The following is a 16,980-nucleotide window of genomic DNA, read 5'->3' as shown; positions in this document are numbered from 1 at the left end:
ATAAGGCTTTAACATTTATTTATCAATCGGTAACGATAACTTGTCTGGAGTGTGTCGACATCACTCGTTGCATCGCAGTTACAAGAAAGCGATGTAACCATATTATGTAATGTAATATTAAGATATATTACAACAATGTTACTTAAACATGTTACTTAAAAACAAATAAAATAGAGATAAATGCATTTTTTCTACACTTAACAAAAGAAAATAATAAATATAAAAAATAATAATAAAAGTTCCGTTTTTCTTTCATTTTTTAAACAAGAAAATTTTGGTTAATAATATATTTTCAAAATAAAAAAATATATATATATAGTATGCTACATTTTTAAGACTGCATGATAAAAATAGAAAATATCAACAGCTATAAAAATAATAAATTTAAACAATCCAGAATCAAAGATTTTGCAAACTATGAGCTCATGTCAGGAGTGATTGCAGATGTGATTAGAAAGCCGATTTAAATTTGCATACCGACAATACATACATAATATCTCTCAACACACACAACTCACATAAATCACACACCGGAGATAAAAATGTTATGGAGAAGAATGTTATGAAGAAGATAATTATACATAAAGGATAAAATCAATAGTTGCTCATTAATATTTATTAGACAGATACACTTCGGCTTTACATTGAATATTTGTGCGTAGCGTATATAATTTAGCGGCCAATTTTATCATCAGACTTTTCTTACGTATTTTTATATTTAGCTAATAATTAGAATTTTTTGCACATCTTTATCTTTATTCTCTCGTCGTTAAGAAAAGAGTTGCATTGCATTACATTACATTATTTTTTTATTAGGAAAACTAAACAAAATTCACGTTAGTAATCTAACGGTTAGCTTGACGGTTAGTAATCTACTTTGCTTGGTTTCTTGGTGTTTATCCAGAATCCAGTGATTACCTAGGACAGTCTTACTCCGCTGGATCCAGGGCACTCGCCTTTGCTCTTCACGACCAATTCTACGATTAAGGATACAAGGTGATCAATGCAATTAATCTAACGTAATTTAACGTAACATTTTCGTGCTTTCGTGCGCTTACTCGTGCCCATCTCGCAGTTGTGAACGTCCAGAGCGCATGATGTGCCGAAGGTTCTCGGCTTGAAGCTGGAATCGGCAGGATCATGTACGCAAACAGGATCGTAGTCAGTCCCGCAATCTCGCGCGCAATCCTTCTTATTTTTCTTCGCCTCCTTGGCCGCCTTGATGGCATCCTTTACGTCTTTCGACGCAGTCGCTGCTTCTTTGATATCTTTAGGCTCCTTTATCTTTTCCATCGCTTTCGCATCGTCGGGAAATGCATACGTCTCCTCGCATAATGTGAACATGCTGAGGAACGCAAAGGCTAGCGTACAAAAAATTGAAGATAATTTAATCTTGAATCCAATGTTTCCTACATATCGCAAATCAAATAATCTAAGTGAAAGTTTTTTTTTAAATAAATAAATTTCACTTATAAAGATTACAAATGCAATTGGCGGGTTTATGAATTACCTTCGGATTTTCTTGAACAGAGAAATTGATTATATTCTTTGATGATTGTAAAGAATAATAGAGTAGTAGAGTAAAGTATTGATTTAGAATAATTAATGCAGTTCTTAAAAGCCTTTCTATTCATTATAAACGAGATGATGTTACGTAAATCCATTGACAGAGGCTTAGCGAGAGGCTTAGCCTCTCGCTAGGATGCTGCGCGGCCTTAATACGCGTCTCTATTGAATGATTGCGGCTTTATTGAAATCAAGGTTTATTTTAAACTGAGATCAGCCCGCTCCTTGTGGTGATTGCGACGTTTCTTCGCTCAAGGTCGTTTACGCCCACGCCCATTTAAAGAGATTTTTTTCGACCTGTGTGGTCAGACCTCTTCGAAAATTTTAAATTCTCTTGTGTAAATAATACAATTGCAATTTCAATCCTTCATAAATAATTAATTTAAAAAGAAACACGCTCGCCTGATCTCATGTCGAAGACTGATGTCAAATTGAATTGAATTTTAATATTGCAATAATATTAACTATCAGAGAGAGAGAGAGAAATGATTTTGGCAAAGTTTAATCTCTAACATTTTTCTTATTTTATTGATTCTAACAAGAATTATATAAAAAGAATTAAGATAAATTTTAAATCACAAAATATGCAATCTAAATGATATAAAATAATTGTAATAGATAGTGATATAAAATAATTTTATTAAATAATTTTGGTACTTTAGTATCATAGAAAGTCTTTAAAAATTCTTCTGATGTTTCAGAGGATACGCAAGTATAATCAAATTGCCAACAGTTAATGAAATTTGTTAATATTTATTTGATGATAATCGTCGATCTCGTAGATTATGTATTTCAATCCGCTTAATAAATGTACTTAGACGAGATGCTTAGATGATTGCAAGGATAATCGATTTTTGCGGTATAAAATCGGTAAAGTCGGTGCAGTTTTCGTACCAACTATAATTGCTACCTCCATTGTTCTGACTGATCTCGGTGGCGGCTCGGTTGAAAGTTGATGAAAGTTGATTGGCACGGCGAATGACTATCACGAGAGTACTGGCATATCGTGTCGCCATGCTACGTTTATAAACCGAGAGTGTCGGTTAAATCTATCCCCACCTGAGAGGAATTGAAAGTACAGGATGCATCATGCACGGTTAATCATACTTTGTCACGTCTGATCTCTCCAAATCTGATATATTCGCAGATTGTAACCAATTCAGCAAACATGTTTTTACATGTAAAATGAAATAGAGAATCGAATCGCTCCATATAAATTGTAAATAATTTAAATTTTTTAATAATTTTATATTGTTTTAAATTGAAACATTTGTTATAAATTGAAACATCTTCTATATTACATTCTGTAATTATATTATTTCTTGCATTATGTATTTATTATTCCATTATTGTATAAAAATGATTTGCTGTTAATAAGAGAGGTATTAAATGCGCATATTTAACATGGATCATGGATCAATGTTGTCACATATCTAATCTAAAAACTGAGAAAGAAATAAATACTTTATTAAAATAAATTTTTATCTTTAGAACACTTCACTACGTGGCACGTAATGGCACCGAATGATCATAGTATTATAGAGCTGTGAAAGGAAAGATTATTCCTGTAATCTTCTCTAATCATGTCGTTCTGATTGACGTCGATTACAAGATAGATTTGAGAACGCTCTTACATTTGCAACATTTTTAAAGAACTTTTTCATGTAAAGAAAGTATCTTTTGTCCTGATTTTAGAATAAAAAGATTAGGAAAATAAATAAAGCATTTATGTCAATAAAATAATTTTTATAAATATGTAAATAAATACATAAGATACATAATTACAAAAGATACAAAAGTGGAGAGAAGAAATGAGAGAGAGAGAGAGAGAGAGAGAGAGAGAGAAAGAGAGAGAGAAAAAGAGATGAGACGCAACTTAATGACAACGTAAATCTTTCACTACTTTTCTTTTTGTTTTGTGAGTTGCCTCTCTTCTTCCATATAATTCTTGAATAAATTTAAATACTCTTGCCAAGATTCGTGAGATGTAAATATCTCAGTAATGCGACATACAAGTGTCGTGCATTTCTCTGTCGAATTTGAACGTGCATCATTTTGTACTTCGTACTTCTCAACGGAACTTCTTACTACATTTTCGAGATTGTTTAGAGTTTCCGAACTAGCATATGCTAAAAAAAAAATAATGAAACATAATTTAGCAAAATATGATAAATAAATTAAAGAAATAGTATGGATTTGTAACGCTTTAAAAAAAAAACTTCATCATTTTAAATTCATCGGAAGATGCTTATTATACTTAAAGTCAAAGAAGATTTAAAGATTTAATCTGAGAACTTACGAGATGAGAAATTTCGTTCTTCATCGTCGTCGTCTTTATTATTAGAGACCTTCTTCTTGATGATCTCAAGTTTAGGTATAAAGAGCAGTAAGCAGATTACAGCGATAAATTTCACGATCATCTTAAAGATCACCAACTTCAATATGATCTTTGCAATAGTGAATGCGTTCAATTTGAGAGCGAGCGGCAATCCTAGATCAATGCTCGGCAAAAGAGAAATGTGAGCCACATCCGGAAGTGCATAGGGCGCGCCGTAGACCGGAGTCGAAGCGGAAGTGTGTATAGAAGGTCCATATCCTGTCGAAACAAAGCAAAAATCAAAGCAAAGTAAAATAATCAAAGAGCGCAAAAAATATAAAATAAAATTAAGAAAAAATATTTTTACTGAAGAAAAATTTTTTTCATTTTTTTTCACTAAAGAAAAATTTTTTGAATTAATAAAACAATTTACCTACAAAATTTGCCATATTACGTTACACATATAATGTCTGCAAATTTTAAAATATCTCTACAAATTCTGATTTAAATGTATCAAATATAAGTTAATTTACAATTATAATTTTATAGATGTATATAATTAAAGTTTTTTTTCTTTCTTTAAAACTTAAACTTCTTAAACTTTTAATTAAATTTTATTCATGTTTTAATAATGCTAAATTATTATAACAAAGAAATAATATAAGTTTAAACATATCAAGTAGTTCAATTCAATTGACGATCTACGATACTCCTCGCCTCACCTTGTTGGGGCGGCAAATAGTTTCCGGATGGTCCATGTGAAGAAATCTGAGGATAAAATGAGGGACTGTTATTCGGTGGACCGTAATTCTGTGACGGGCCATAAGAATTCTGCGGTACACTATAGCGATCGCTGTAGTCCATTGATGGTCTGAAGGATTGAGAATAAGAATCGGTGGGCGAAGGGACATTGGGCCCACCGTAAGTGATACGCGGGCTCTTCGACGTGTAAGCTAAATCAGACGAACCATATTCCGTTTCCGGTTTGTAAATGGGTCCCTGCACGTACTCTCTTCTATTTACTTTCGTCTTTAAGTCTGTCTGCACGATTCCTTCTCGTGGATCATCACTGTTATGCGAGTGCATCAATGCCTGGAGATAACTATCCTTTTTCCAAGCGGTTTTTGGGTTCTTGCCGGCCCAAGACTTGTGACTGTCTATGACGTAAGAGCTCCGAGAGCTGGTATCTTTCGAAACAGGTCTTCGAGAAACGCCATGCTCTCCGGAAGATACTCGGCTAACGATCGTGGGAGTTATGAAGGGAGCAATTTTTGTGGACGCGACGTCATTTGCGTCGATAACGATAGATGCTTTGGTCGACAAAGGTGGACCGAGAACTAGATCCTTTCCCAGAGTTATCGATGCCTCGGATTCTTTGGCCTCTATCTTTAAGGTTGATGCACCTGGAGTATCCTGATGATTTGAAGGCACAACTTCATGGCATGAAACTAAACTGAACAGAAAGATTCCTAGAATACAGTAGTGCCGCTGCTTCCGTGTTTGATAGTGAGACATTTTAACAATAAGCTATCGTTGTGGAAATACGATGATCTGTAACAAGGAAACGCATTATAAATAATTTTTATAAAGAATAAAAACTTAAATCTTTGTGATCTTTAATAATATTTTTAACAGCCATTGCTCTTCCTAACCGAAACATTAACGTTAAATTTCAGTAACGGCAGGTTATTACTTTCACAAATAAGAAATTTTTAATAAAATATTAGAAAAACTAAAAAAATTAAACTAATTTATACAAGTGTTTTATATATGAATTCATTAAAAGAGATAATGCGAGTAAATATGCTTTTTAGAAAACCTAAGCCATCTTTAGAATTAATTGTAATTAGAAAAAGGAGAGATGAGCAAGTAGTACAAACAAGCAACACGACACGAAACGCCTTCTAGATGAGCGCAGAAGATCCCTCTTGAATACGAAATGCAAGCAAATGCCACGCATACTAATCGAATAGCGGTCTTTGCCCCTTTTTAGTGTGATCATTTTAACAATGATATTAATTTACGAAAATAAATATGAAAAATAATAGCACACTTACATAGCTACAATTTAAAATTTCGTAACCTTTATCAACTTTATTATAATAATGAATATTTATAATTTGGTACTTTTATTATTATAATATATCTGCACTTATTATTAACTAAATTATTATTAACTAAATTTATTAAAGATTTTGATTGCAAAATTAAAATTAATCTATCAAAAAAATAACAGATATAACAACAATAAATATTTAAATGTATAATTGTATAACAATGATATTATTTTAATTAATAAAAAAATTATTAACAGACTAAAAAACTATTTTAACAGAACGTTAAAATAATATATGAAATAAACAACTTAATTTATATTAAATATGAACAGTCATAAATTTTGATAAATTTTTATCATAAAACTTATATATTAAACAAAACTAGAAAAATAATTTTAATAGTATCTTTACTTACATGTAAAAGATTTTTTATATTTATTTATTAATTGTATTAATTTCTATATCGATATTCTATATCGATTCTGTTATATTATATATAATATAATATACTAAAATAAGTAAGCAAAGCGGCTAAATAATAGGACTTTTTAATAAATATACATATGTTGTTTAATTTCACTTAAATTCACTCGCGAAATATATCCACTCCCGCATTCAACACAATAGTTTGCAAAACTATTTTAACGAATTCGCGGAATAACGAGTTCGCGGAACATTCTTGCTGGCTGGCACTCACGTCGATCAACGTTCGTGAATAAAAAATGATCGTCTTTGCTTCGTCTATATATGCCGTTCGCATTCGGAAGGGGCATCAAGTTTATATTATTGGGTTACTATTCCACCGTGCCCCTTCGATACTTCCAGCACAACCATCAATCGATCGCTACCGTTTGCCATGTCGAAAACATGTCAAATTTTTTTTTTCATTTTATTTTAATAATAAAACAAAGTTTTAATATAAGTTGTTAACAATAAAACAAATATATATATACATTTTTTTTGCATTTTGCAACCATTTTGTAAAAGCAAAAAGATATAAAATTTTTAAAATTAATTTTAATAAGCATTTCCGTGATTTGTCAAAAGTATGATTTTCGTGTTAAAATATTTTTTTGATGTTAATGATGTAAAAATGTTGTTAAAAATGTTGAAGTAAGGAAAGGGTCATTATTATGTATTGAACGATGCAGCCTATAACGGTGTCACCATCCTTCGAACCACAATACTTTGATCCACTGGCATACTTTTAGTGGCATTCTTTTGGTGATTCTATTATCTTCCGCTATGCAAATGTTGAATCCGAGGAAAGTTTTGACAATTACTTGACAAATACTTAAGTTTGTCTGCACCTCGGCAATCAAAACACGTGCAAATGAGGGAACATTCTGTTGTGTTTTAGCATTTTCTATTAAAAGACATCCTATAAGTTGTTCTTAAATTTAAATAATGTATAATTTCTTTCACGTCAAATTTAAATAGTAAACCTTTAAAAATAAATTTTTGTAACATAAAAATTAATTTGTTCTTATAATCTTTATTAAGATAAATGATTTAATTTTATAGATTATAAATTATGAAATCTAGTTTGATAAATACAGATCTGTAGCTTATCACGAATATGTTTGAAAAAATTAAACGCAGTCTCTATGGCCACCCCGATCAATAAGGTAGCCTATCTAGGTCTCTCAGCAACCAAACACGATGCTTGCACGTGCAAGATTTGTATTTGCCATATAGAGTGAAATTCTGACTTGGAAATAATACAAAGTAATGAAAATTTTCTTAATACCTTAGCAGCAAACAAAATGAATTTTTCAATAACCGAAACAAGGTATATTTTCTACAAGTTTAACGAGTGAAGATTTCCTATACATGATACATATCACTGTACAGATGGACAAAGTTCGGGAAATCTCACGACTTCGTCTTCGTTGGGAAGGAAACTGTTGCAACAGCTTCTGGCATTTACGTGAGTTTTGTAGATCTGAACACGAAAGAGAAGCGAATCGAGCGCTTCGATAACAAAGAGAGAGGCGATGGCGCATCGTGTTTGGCTGGCCATTCGGTACACATGCTTTTTTTAATTATAATTATAATACATATTTATTTATAATAGAAAGAACAAGCGTCTTACTGTAGCATATATAGCTATATCATTTATTTTTTAATAAAGTATTTTGTTTCTGTATTTCTGAATGTTGCCAGACGGTTTCCATGTTTTCCGTAGCCGAGAGAAAACCTAATCCTAAGATATCGATATTCATGTATCCAACGCTACAAAGAATCTCCAGGTGTGTACTACCCGACAAAATTAATGGCTACTTATCCTGTTCTTTCGCTGGTACGGAATATCTCGTAAGCCTGACTAGCTTTCCCGATTTTCGATTGATCGTGTGGCTTTGGAGAACCGGCAAACATGTTGCTACGCTTAACACGAAGACAGACAATCTCGTTCAAGAAATTCAGTAAGTATTCCGTATTTTCTATTTTATAATATAAATTTGTAATACAATATAAATTAATATATCTTTTTTCCCTCATAAATATATATTTTCTTCCTCCAAAACTTTATTCCTTCAATTTTTTTACAATTGAAATATAAATAATTTTTATCTCGCTCAGATGTTCGCCGAATCCCCCTCATTTGATATCGCAGCTTGGGATGGACGATGGTGTACTTTCGATCTATCAGGTGCGCACGTGCTCCAAAATCGTAAATATACATCACGTGAACGCACCGGTTCCGGGACCCAGAATTGTATCTTCATCTTGGACGCAAGAAGGAAACCTGTTTGTCTCGGATGAGTTCGGCAATGTATGGCTCGTAGCAATTGAAGCTAACAAGCTATTCTCGGTGGTAAAATCAAAAATGCTGGGACACCCAAAGAATAAACCGATTGTCATTACTCATAAGAACGGCGTTATAATTGTAAATGCCAACAGAGAAATTACAGTGCGTATTAATAAAATTTTTAATCGTGCCCTATAAAATTAAAATGAATTTGAAAAGGAACTTGTTTTACTAACGCATAAAAAAAGCTTGAGTTCACTCTTCATTGTATAATATATTATTTATTGTTATTATTTTATTTTTAATTCTTAATATATTGCAATTAACAATATATTTTAGTTTTACAAAAAGTCGTCCGCGGATTGGAACGTGACGTGGAAATTTATGTGGTCGATTTCGACTTTCTATTCTATTCAAGTCGGAAAACAACACCGTTTCAAAGATGGGATTTTGCTTCATTTGAAAAGTGGAGAAATTTTTGAGATCTGTATGCAACACGACAACAATCCCCATATAGAAGTTATTTATACGGACGAGATAGAATACAAAATACTATTTTCTATATCTCAGAGCACAGATCACATCGCGGCGGTAGACCGGTTGGATCGTCTTTGCATTTTCGAGTTATTGACCGGCAAATTGATAGCGAGATTGTCTCTGAAACATCACGGCGAAGGTAAAAACCAGATATAATAAAATCTAAACAAATATTTATTTTTAAGTTAAAGCATGATGTACACGTTTTTGAAGTAATTAAAATAACACATTTGTCATTTATTTATTATTATTGTTTAATGAATATACATCCTCAACATATTTAATAAAATAATTCTTTCATGGTCATTGTCTTTTATGGTAAGTGGCTGTTATATCATTATAATCTTTCCTTATATTCACAGTTCTTCATATAAATTCACATCCTACCTTACCAATGCTTGCATCGTGCAGCACAATTGGCAATTGCATTTTAATCGATATCATGACAATTTCATTGCCCAAAATTTTTAATTGCTTTCATCTTTGTGGACATTTTTTGGACAGAATAAAATTCTCGCGTCATGGCAAATTTTTGGGAGTTGGCAGTTCTCAAACTGGCAGGATATTTGTTATTGGAAAACGACTTAAACAACATCGTATGGATGTTCTAGGACTTATAGAAATTGGTGGATATGTAAGACAATTATATAAAATATTAAACAAAATGTCTAACTTGTACATTATTTTTGTTATATAATATAAACACTACATAATACTGTGGACATATAAATTTATCGATTTTTATCTATATAAAAATGACCAAAGATTTTTAATAATTTTTTTTTATTTTTACAGGTCGCTGATTTTTTAATATATGAAGGAAACGATAATCATTTTGAGATCTTAATTCTCGCAACGAATAATCCTTCTATAGCTTCGATCGGCGGCAATAAAGTTATCGTGTACACTTGCGAGATTTCGATCGACCTCTGCACACGTGCCATTTGCATGATAAATTTATCAAGACCTTTCAGAGCGCTCTATCATGGATCAAAACCTATGGACATATTAGGTATACCTTCCTTATCTAAACAATTACATCAAATGGAAATACAGGTGAGTTATCATGTGAGATAATCATTAATATAAAATAAATCACATAATAGAAGTAGGTAATATTTTTGTATAACTTAATATAAAGAATATTAAATAGTTGAATCATATTTTTCATGCAAAGTTTTTAGTTGTGTAATTTTTAATTTAATATCTTTATTTTCCCTTTAGATTTTGAAAAAAATATAAATTTCTTTTGCAGAATAATTTTCAAGAAATCGTCCTCACAGATGCGCTATTCTCCATGCATCAGCTGAGAAATATTGGAATACACGTGACTGATTCTCGAATTATAACATATGGATATGATGGCTTAATTATAGTCAGAGATAGTATGGAACTTCGCAAAATAATCGCGGTTTTTATGCCGCATCATCGCAACAAGGGAGGCATAAAATATGCGATTTCTTCGCGTTCTGGGGAAACAATTGTTTCTCTCGGTAGAAATGGCGATCTTATTGCCAATCGAATTCGGTATTTTGCCTTTACTTATTTTTCACGTTTCCATATAATTTAAATCAATTACAAAGAAAAATATAAATTAATTCAATTATACAATTAGTTTATTGGAGACAAGAATAAATGCGACAAAAACTGAAGTTGCAAATGTTCATTTATCGATTGAGGACTTTACTTCCAATTCAGACAAGCTGTATGATCTAAAAAAAGAAACCTGGCTGGATACTGTAATTGCTGCTAAATTAAAAGCCGAACATGATGAAGCTGTATCTCTACGATCTTCTATCATAGCCGATCTGGAAAAAATTAAAACGCAAGTATGATTCTTTTCTAAGAATCGATTCTGATTTAAGATTATTTAAACATAGTCACGATATCGTAAATTCTACGATAGGTTCGACAAATGCTCGATTTAAACGAAGGCAAACTATCGGATGCCCGTTTGCCAATCTCGGCTTTTGATCTGGATCGCGAGTCTCGACATCGAAGAATAGAAGAAGCTCGACTTGAACGAGAGAAAATGCGTCAAAATTTAGAAGAGGATTGTGATCGACAAGACCATGTGGTATCGAGTCTCCTTGAAATATTTTGGGAACCGTTGCAAATTAAACCATGTGCTCTTAAATCAATTGGCGGTGATACGATCATTCAAAATTATCCTCTCCTCGCATCAACCCGAAAGACGAATGACTTTGAAATATGGGATAAATTGTCTTCAGACACTGACGAATTCTCGTACAGGTAAATAAAACTTTTCTCGTTTTTTTAATTGTATTTCTCGTTTTTTTAATTGTATTTATTGTATTTTGATAATTAATGATAATTAATTATTAATTATATAAATAATTTATCTGTTTTATTATTACAATATACTATTTTATAGTAATTTTATGAAATGTTTTATAAAATGAATTTAATAATTTATAATAAGTTATTATAAAGTTTATATGTTTGTAATAAATATATAAAATATCACATTAGAATGCTTTCGATACATGAAAAGTAATATTTCTAGCCACGAGGTGTATAATAAATCAAATAATGAAGATAATTCAAGACAAAGAGTAACTACAATAACTTCTGATAAAGAATCCTTAACAACTGACAACATCGAAAGCAAAATGCATCAAATGGCTAAAATATGGTGCACACTTGTAGATGAAGATGAAAAATTATGTATATCTGGTGTCACAACGCATAAATGGATTGAAGATAAAAGTATAATTTCAACCCATCAACTATTAACTTCATGTGACAGCGATCTAAAATCCATTTTGCAAAAAGATGTTATTATCGAAAATCGTGAACGTAAACTAAAGGTGACAGCTGATCATAAATATAAATTATATTACGCAATAATGAAAACATAAAGTTATTTAATTATTTTAAGAAACTTAGATAATATCAAAATTATTTTGTCAATTGTTCATCAACGTACGTAACTGTTTTAAAAAATTTTTAAAAATTATTTTTTTAAATAGATGCATTTCAACGATCTCTTTGAAGAAATGAAACACGCAAAAGAATGTGTGTTAAAATGTGCTAAGGAGCGCATCGACAGGCTTCAACATTGTGCGTCTGAATTGAAGACGATGTTTGGAATAGATTCTGTTCTGGAGCCAATCGAAACTCCATCCTGGAATGTCGAAGAAATACCCGACTACATAATTACCGTAAAAGATCACGAAATATTCGAGAAACAGTCGCGACGAGGAGAGTTCAAAACTGTGACAATTGATGAAGATCGAGAAGATGAAAATAAAAATAGCAATTTTTACAAGAAAGCACTTGATAAAATGATGGATGGTGTACTAGAACTTAAGTAAGTCGATTAAAACTCAAATAACGATTGCATAAAAATTAATATTCTCTTCTAATAAAAACTCATTTTAGAATAATGCTAAAATTACTAACATAAAAAAAAATGTTCTGTTTTGAGATGGGAAGACGAAGTAAAGAAGGAAATACCAGTGCCGAATTGTCTAATTACGAAGAACCCCTCAGAATATACCGACGAAGATGTAGCAGTTATCGCATCGTATAAATCTAAAGTACAGGCTCTACAAAAAGAACGAGAGAAATATAAAACAACTCTGCAAGCTGACATTACGGAAACAAAAGGTTGAAATATTTAAAAATCGAAAACGCGAATCTGTGAAATAATTGTCTTAAAATATTCTGCTCTATTGACATTCCTATTGACACAAAATGTCCGTTTTAGACGCTTTACAGAGGGACATCGCTGCGTTTAACGACAAGTTAAAGGATCTGGAACTGAAGAAGATGCAAATTGAATGCGCGATACTTCAGGAGAGATTGATGAGGATACGCGCGATCCGAAGATACCGAACCATGATTGATGGCAGGCAAGAAATCGCCCGTCTCGCTGATGAGGAGTTAGCACCAGCCATGCAAGAGGCACGCAGGCTCGCCGAGGTGTGCAGCTCGCTCGAAACGGTCGTGTCGGAGCTAAAAATTCGTTACGAGAATCTTTGCAAAGCGGAGAAACGCCAGGAAGCCAAGTTTCGTAGCGAATTCGCGGAGTTGAAGCAGCCGATAGTGGAGCATTTGCTCAGGCATTATAAGAAGCGGCCTAGAGCCGATCGGCTCACCACTACGTCTATCACATATCTGACAGAGGTGGCGAAATGCGTCGCGGGTAACGAGAAGTCTGATGTCTTACCACGCGAATGCCTGGACTTCCTCAGGGGCATAGATGCCTTGGACTCGATGCCCCGAAATCTGCCGTCGCAAATTAATGTCGACCATTGGCGAACGATGTGCAAGCTAAGGAGAGCGAAAATCGAGATGGAGACGAAGGTGAGGAAGAAGCCGTAGAAATGACGTATATTTGTTAAAATAAATTCGGTTCCATAATAATAATTATATCATTATTAAGTTGTATGCATAATAGTTGAGAACTTTAATCTGCTATCCAAAAATATTAAAATTAAAAGAATATTGATTTTAATTATTAATAAAGTAAAAAGTTTTGAAAATAAAAATATCGCTTTCTTTTTATAATTTGTTTTGAAACTGATTATAATAAAAAAAGATTAAGAAAGCTATTGCCCAAAAAAAAAACGGATAATATTGAAGGTGAGATGCTGCGCGGTGGAGATAGCAGAAGCGGAGCAAACGCTGTCGTTTTATCAAAAGGCGATGCAGTCAGCTGATAATATCGTAACATGCAAGAAAGTCAGCCTGGATAACATGGAGAGATCTTTAACGCGGCTTATGCAAGAAATGGAGGTTCAACTCGTCTTGAAAATGGGCCAAATCGAAGTGCCGCTGCGAGGTTGTCCCTCTGATTATGCGAACACCGTTCTCGTAACGCGCGAGGAACTTTTACGGGTCAACAATTGTATTCTCGAAACCGGGAAACGCAAGCTGACGGCGATGCATAAATCCGTGCACTTGCGGAAAGTCGTGTCACAGCACGAATGGCGACACGCTTGCGCAAGAATGGTATTGGAGGATCTGCAACGGGACTTGAAGGATATCAGAGAATTCAAGGTATGCGCAAAGATTGATAAAAATACGTCTCTTTTCTTATAAAATTTAATGTTATTGTATTGTGTTACCACAACAATATTTTTTTCCTACATTGTAATTATTTATCAAGATATATATATATAAGATCAAAATACCAATTTTAAATATATGTGTGTGTGTGTGTGTGTGTGTGTGTGTGTGTGTGTGTGTGTGTGTGTGTGTGTGTGTGTGTGTGTGTGTGTGTGTGTAATATCAAAAAATATTATTATCCCTTGGATTTTAGATCACGAGGAACGTACTTGAATTTTTAAATCATCATCCCTATAGCGTAAATTTGGAAAGAGCTTGCGAAAAGATGCAAATTAATTTGCAAATATTTCGAAACGTGAGTATCGATCATCATTCAAAGTATTCAAAAATGATTTGAGAAGCTTGAGAAATTTTCGTTTTTAGAAATTTCGCGAAGTGTTGGAGCTGGAACAGACGCGTCTGAAGGAAACGAAGCGACTCATGGCCAAATGGAAGAAGAAAAACGACAAGATATCGCAGGAGATTAGATCCAAGTCGTCGGATGTCGAAGAGCGTCGCAGATTGCTTAACGATCCGCATCATAAAAGGGACGAAGAGTCTCGAAGAATGAGACTCGCGGCGATCGCCAGACGTACCAAGCTCGTTATGATAGCAGAGGATAATTATGAGCAGCTGCTAAATTTGCACGCCCATCTCGAAGTTCTAAAATTACGAACGTATCCAACCTTGCAGTTTAAAACCGTATAGGAAAATGTGTCGAGAAAAAAGATACTGCGTCGGAAACATCACAGCTGTAGCTAAAATAGACTTAATATTCTCAGTGTTAATTTATGAAAATCGTCTTTTTTCTGCTGAATAATAAAATTGCACCATTTATGCATTCTAGAAATATATTAACAGAGAGAATATCGAGCGCCAAGTGTATTCTTAATCAGTTGACTCGCCTAAATTGCAGAGTTATGTAAATTCACGTGTAATATGTATGATAATACGTGATAATATTTCCATGTTACACACTTATTATCGTTACTCATTATTTTCATCCCAGTCTCACATGCATGCGATAAAGAAAAATTATTGATTCCGAGACATAAATAAGGAAAGTGGCATAAATATGGAAATTGCTGCATCTGCATTTTTCAACAATTTGAATATAAAAATGACGCTACATTGAAAAATATAATTGTTTATTTTATTTGAATCCCACGGAAGAAGCATTAAATTGTCTTAGTTAATACAAAATAATCTAAATAATTATATAATTTTGAAAATATTAAGATGTTTAATTTATCGACTCAAAAATTTTCAAAATTATTCAAACTTTTTAATAAAATTTTTAGTATCAACAGAAAAATTGTATTCTTAATTTAAATAAATTTTTTTTAAGATAGAAAACTATATGTATATGTGTTTATGTGTAAAGGAAAAATATCTCGATATTTTTATTATATTTATCTGAATCCATTTAATCGGTATCAGTATATTATTTACTTTACATATCAATTCTTTTAAAAAATTCTTCCACATCAGCGATTTCAATAGCGTATGATATTAACGTGATTATTAAAGTAAAATATAATCCGCACTTTTGCCTTGAAATATTTTACGATTACGAGAACTACCGCAAAATAAATCAAGGCAGATGTTATTACAGTCTGACAAGACTAAATAATGATATTATGACATTGGATTTTCCGCCTATCAGGAAGTATACCATGAATTATCGAATCACTATTCGTGATGGTCTGAAGCGCTTTTTCTTTCAATTGGTTCATCGTTCACGAAGAATGTCTCGATATTTTGGCACGTGCTAAGATGCAGATAATGAATCATTACCTGCGGATCATCAATCAGACATGCATTTATAACTCAATATCAACGTTCGTGCTTCCGCGAGTTGTATGATGGTCCATTAATAGAAATCTATCAATAAAAAACAAAGAATTCATTCTTAGCGCTTATCTATATAATTGATCCTCTTACGAAACTGATAGGCAGATAAACATACTATAAACATCACTTTGCAATTAAATTATTATTACTCATTTGTTGAAAAAAAAAATTTTTCTATGGTAAAGAACTACTGTGACAAGCAAATAGGTAAGATATGTAGTAAAATGCCTATTATAAAAAAAATAAAATTTAACATTAAAATTTGTAATTATTGCAAGATTATTAATTTTAAGATTGCGACGATCAAAACTTAAAAAAAAAAAATTATTATTTGAAACGGAATTAATTTAAGACTTTTGGATATTGTTTTCAGATTGTTTTAAGAAAGAATTGTTCTATTATCATCAATCATTATCTAGAAAAAGTCTGTTTATTACAATGTATAATAGTATCCAGTAAACAACGATTTAGCACTTTTTCGTATTGATAAACTTATTTTTTAAGATTACACTTTATAGGCAACTGTATATATCGCAGCATTGCGTCATTTTAATATTATTTATAGCGCGCAGCTCAAAGATTATATACTTATCGGTGCCGTTTTGTAATAACAAAATATAAACACGAACATATATTACATTATATATTATATGAGCTATTTGTTCAACATATCCATCAACATGTCCATCGGAGTAGGAAAAGAGAGTCACATTAAGAATCAATGTGACTCGATAACACGGGAATTACCGCCGGGTACTTTCCTCGTGTCAACAAAGGTTCACGTGATTTAAACTTTGCGATATACATTAACATGATGACGT

The 16,980-nt window shown here is 32.3% G+C and overlaps 3 protein-coding genes across 3 annotated transcripts; 1 reads left to right on the top strand and 2 right to left on the bottom strand.

Annotated features, from left to right (window-relative positions):
• Positions 1-601: 601 nt before the first annotated feature.
• On the bottom strand, positions 602-2,620 carry LOC105433173 (uncharacterized). The gene is made up of 3 exons (XM_011648336.3): positions 2,461-2,620; positions 1,059-1,361; positions 602-977 (listed from the first exon to the last, which is right to left on the bottom strand). Exons 1-3 carry the CDS (start codon positions 2,480-2,482, stop codon positions 919-921), a joined length of 384 nt encoding a protein of 127 aa, XP_011646638.1. The 5' UTR covers positions 2,483-2,620; the 3' UTR covers positions 602-918.
• A 770-nt stretch (positions 2,621-3,390) lies between these two features.
• Positions 3,391-5,434, bottom strand: LOC105433174 (uncharacterized). Its single transcript, XM_011648337.3, has 3 exons — positions 4,606-5,434; positions 3,866-4,162; positions 3,391-3,695 (listed from the first exon to the last, which is right to left on the bottom strand). Exons 1-3 carry the CDS (start codon positions 5,396-5,398, stop codon positions 3,466-3,468), a joined length of 1,320 nt encoding a protein of 439 aa, XP_011646639.2. The 5' UTR covers positions 5,399-5,434; the 3' UTR covers positions 3,391-3,465.
• A 2,349-nt stretch (positions 5,435-7,783) lies between these two features.
• LOC105433195 (cilia- and flagella-associated protein 43) lies at positions 7,784-16,427 on the top strand (the record flags this gene model as incomplete). The annotated part of the gene is made up of 16 exons (XM_089081703.1): positions 7,784-7,966; positions 8,107-8,366; positions 8,524-8,854; positions 9,032-9,368; positions 9,592-9,863; positions 10,025-10,285; positions 10,485-10,756; positions 10,845-11,058; positions 11,136-11,482; positions 11,757-12,060; positions 12,223-12,563; positions 12,681-12,862; positions 12,963-13,561; positions 13,841-14,257; positions 14,520-14,621; positions 14,690-16,427. Coding segments are annotated over 16 exons (4,746 nt in total), but the record flags the coding sequence as incomplete, so codon positions are not given.
• Between the last annotated feature and the right edge of the window lie 553 nt (positions 16,428-16,980).

Source organism: Pogonomyrmex barbatus, unplaced genomic scaffold (assembly GCF_055798465.1).
Source record: "Pogonomyrmex barbatus isolate J1 unplaced genomic scaffold, ASM5579846v1 scaffold1, whole genome shotgun sequence".
In the NCBI taxonomy this organism is placed as follows: Eukaryota; Metazoa; Arthropoda; class Insecta; order Hymenoptera; family Formicidae; genus Pogonomyrmex; species Pogonomyrmex barbatus.
The sequence above is the reverse complement of the archived record's forward strand: the minus strand, read 5'-3'. Positions and strand labels throughout refer to the sequence as shown.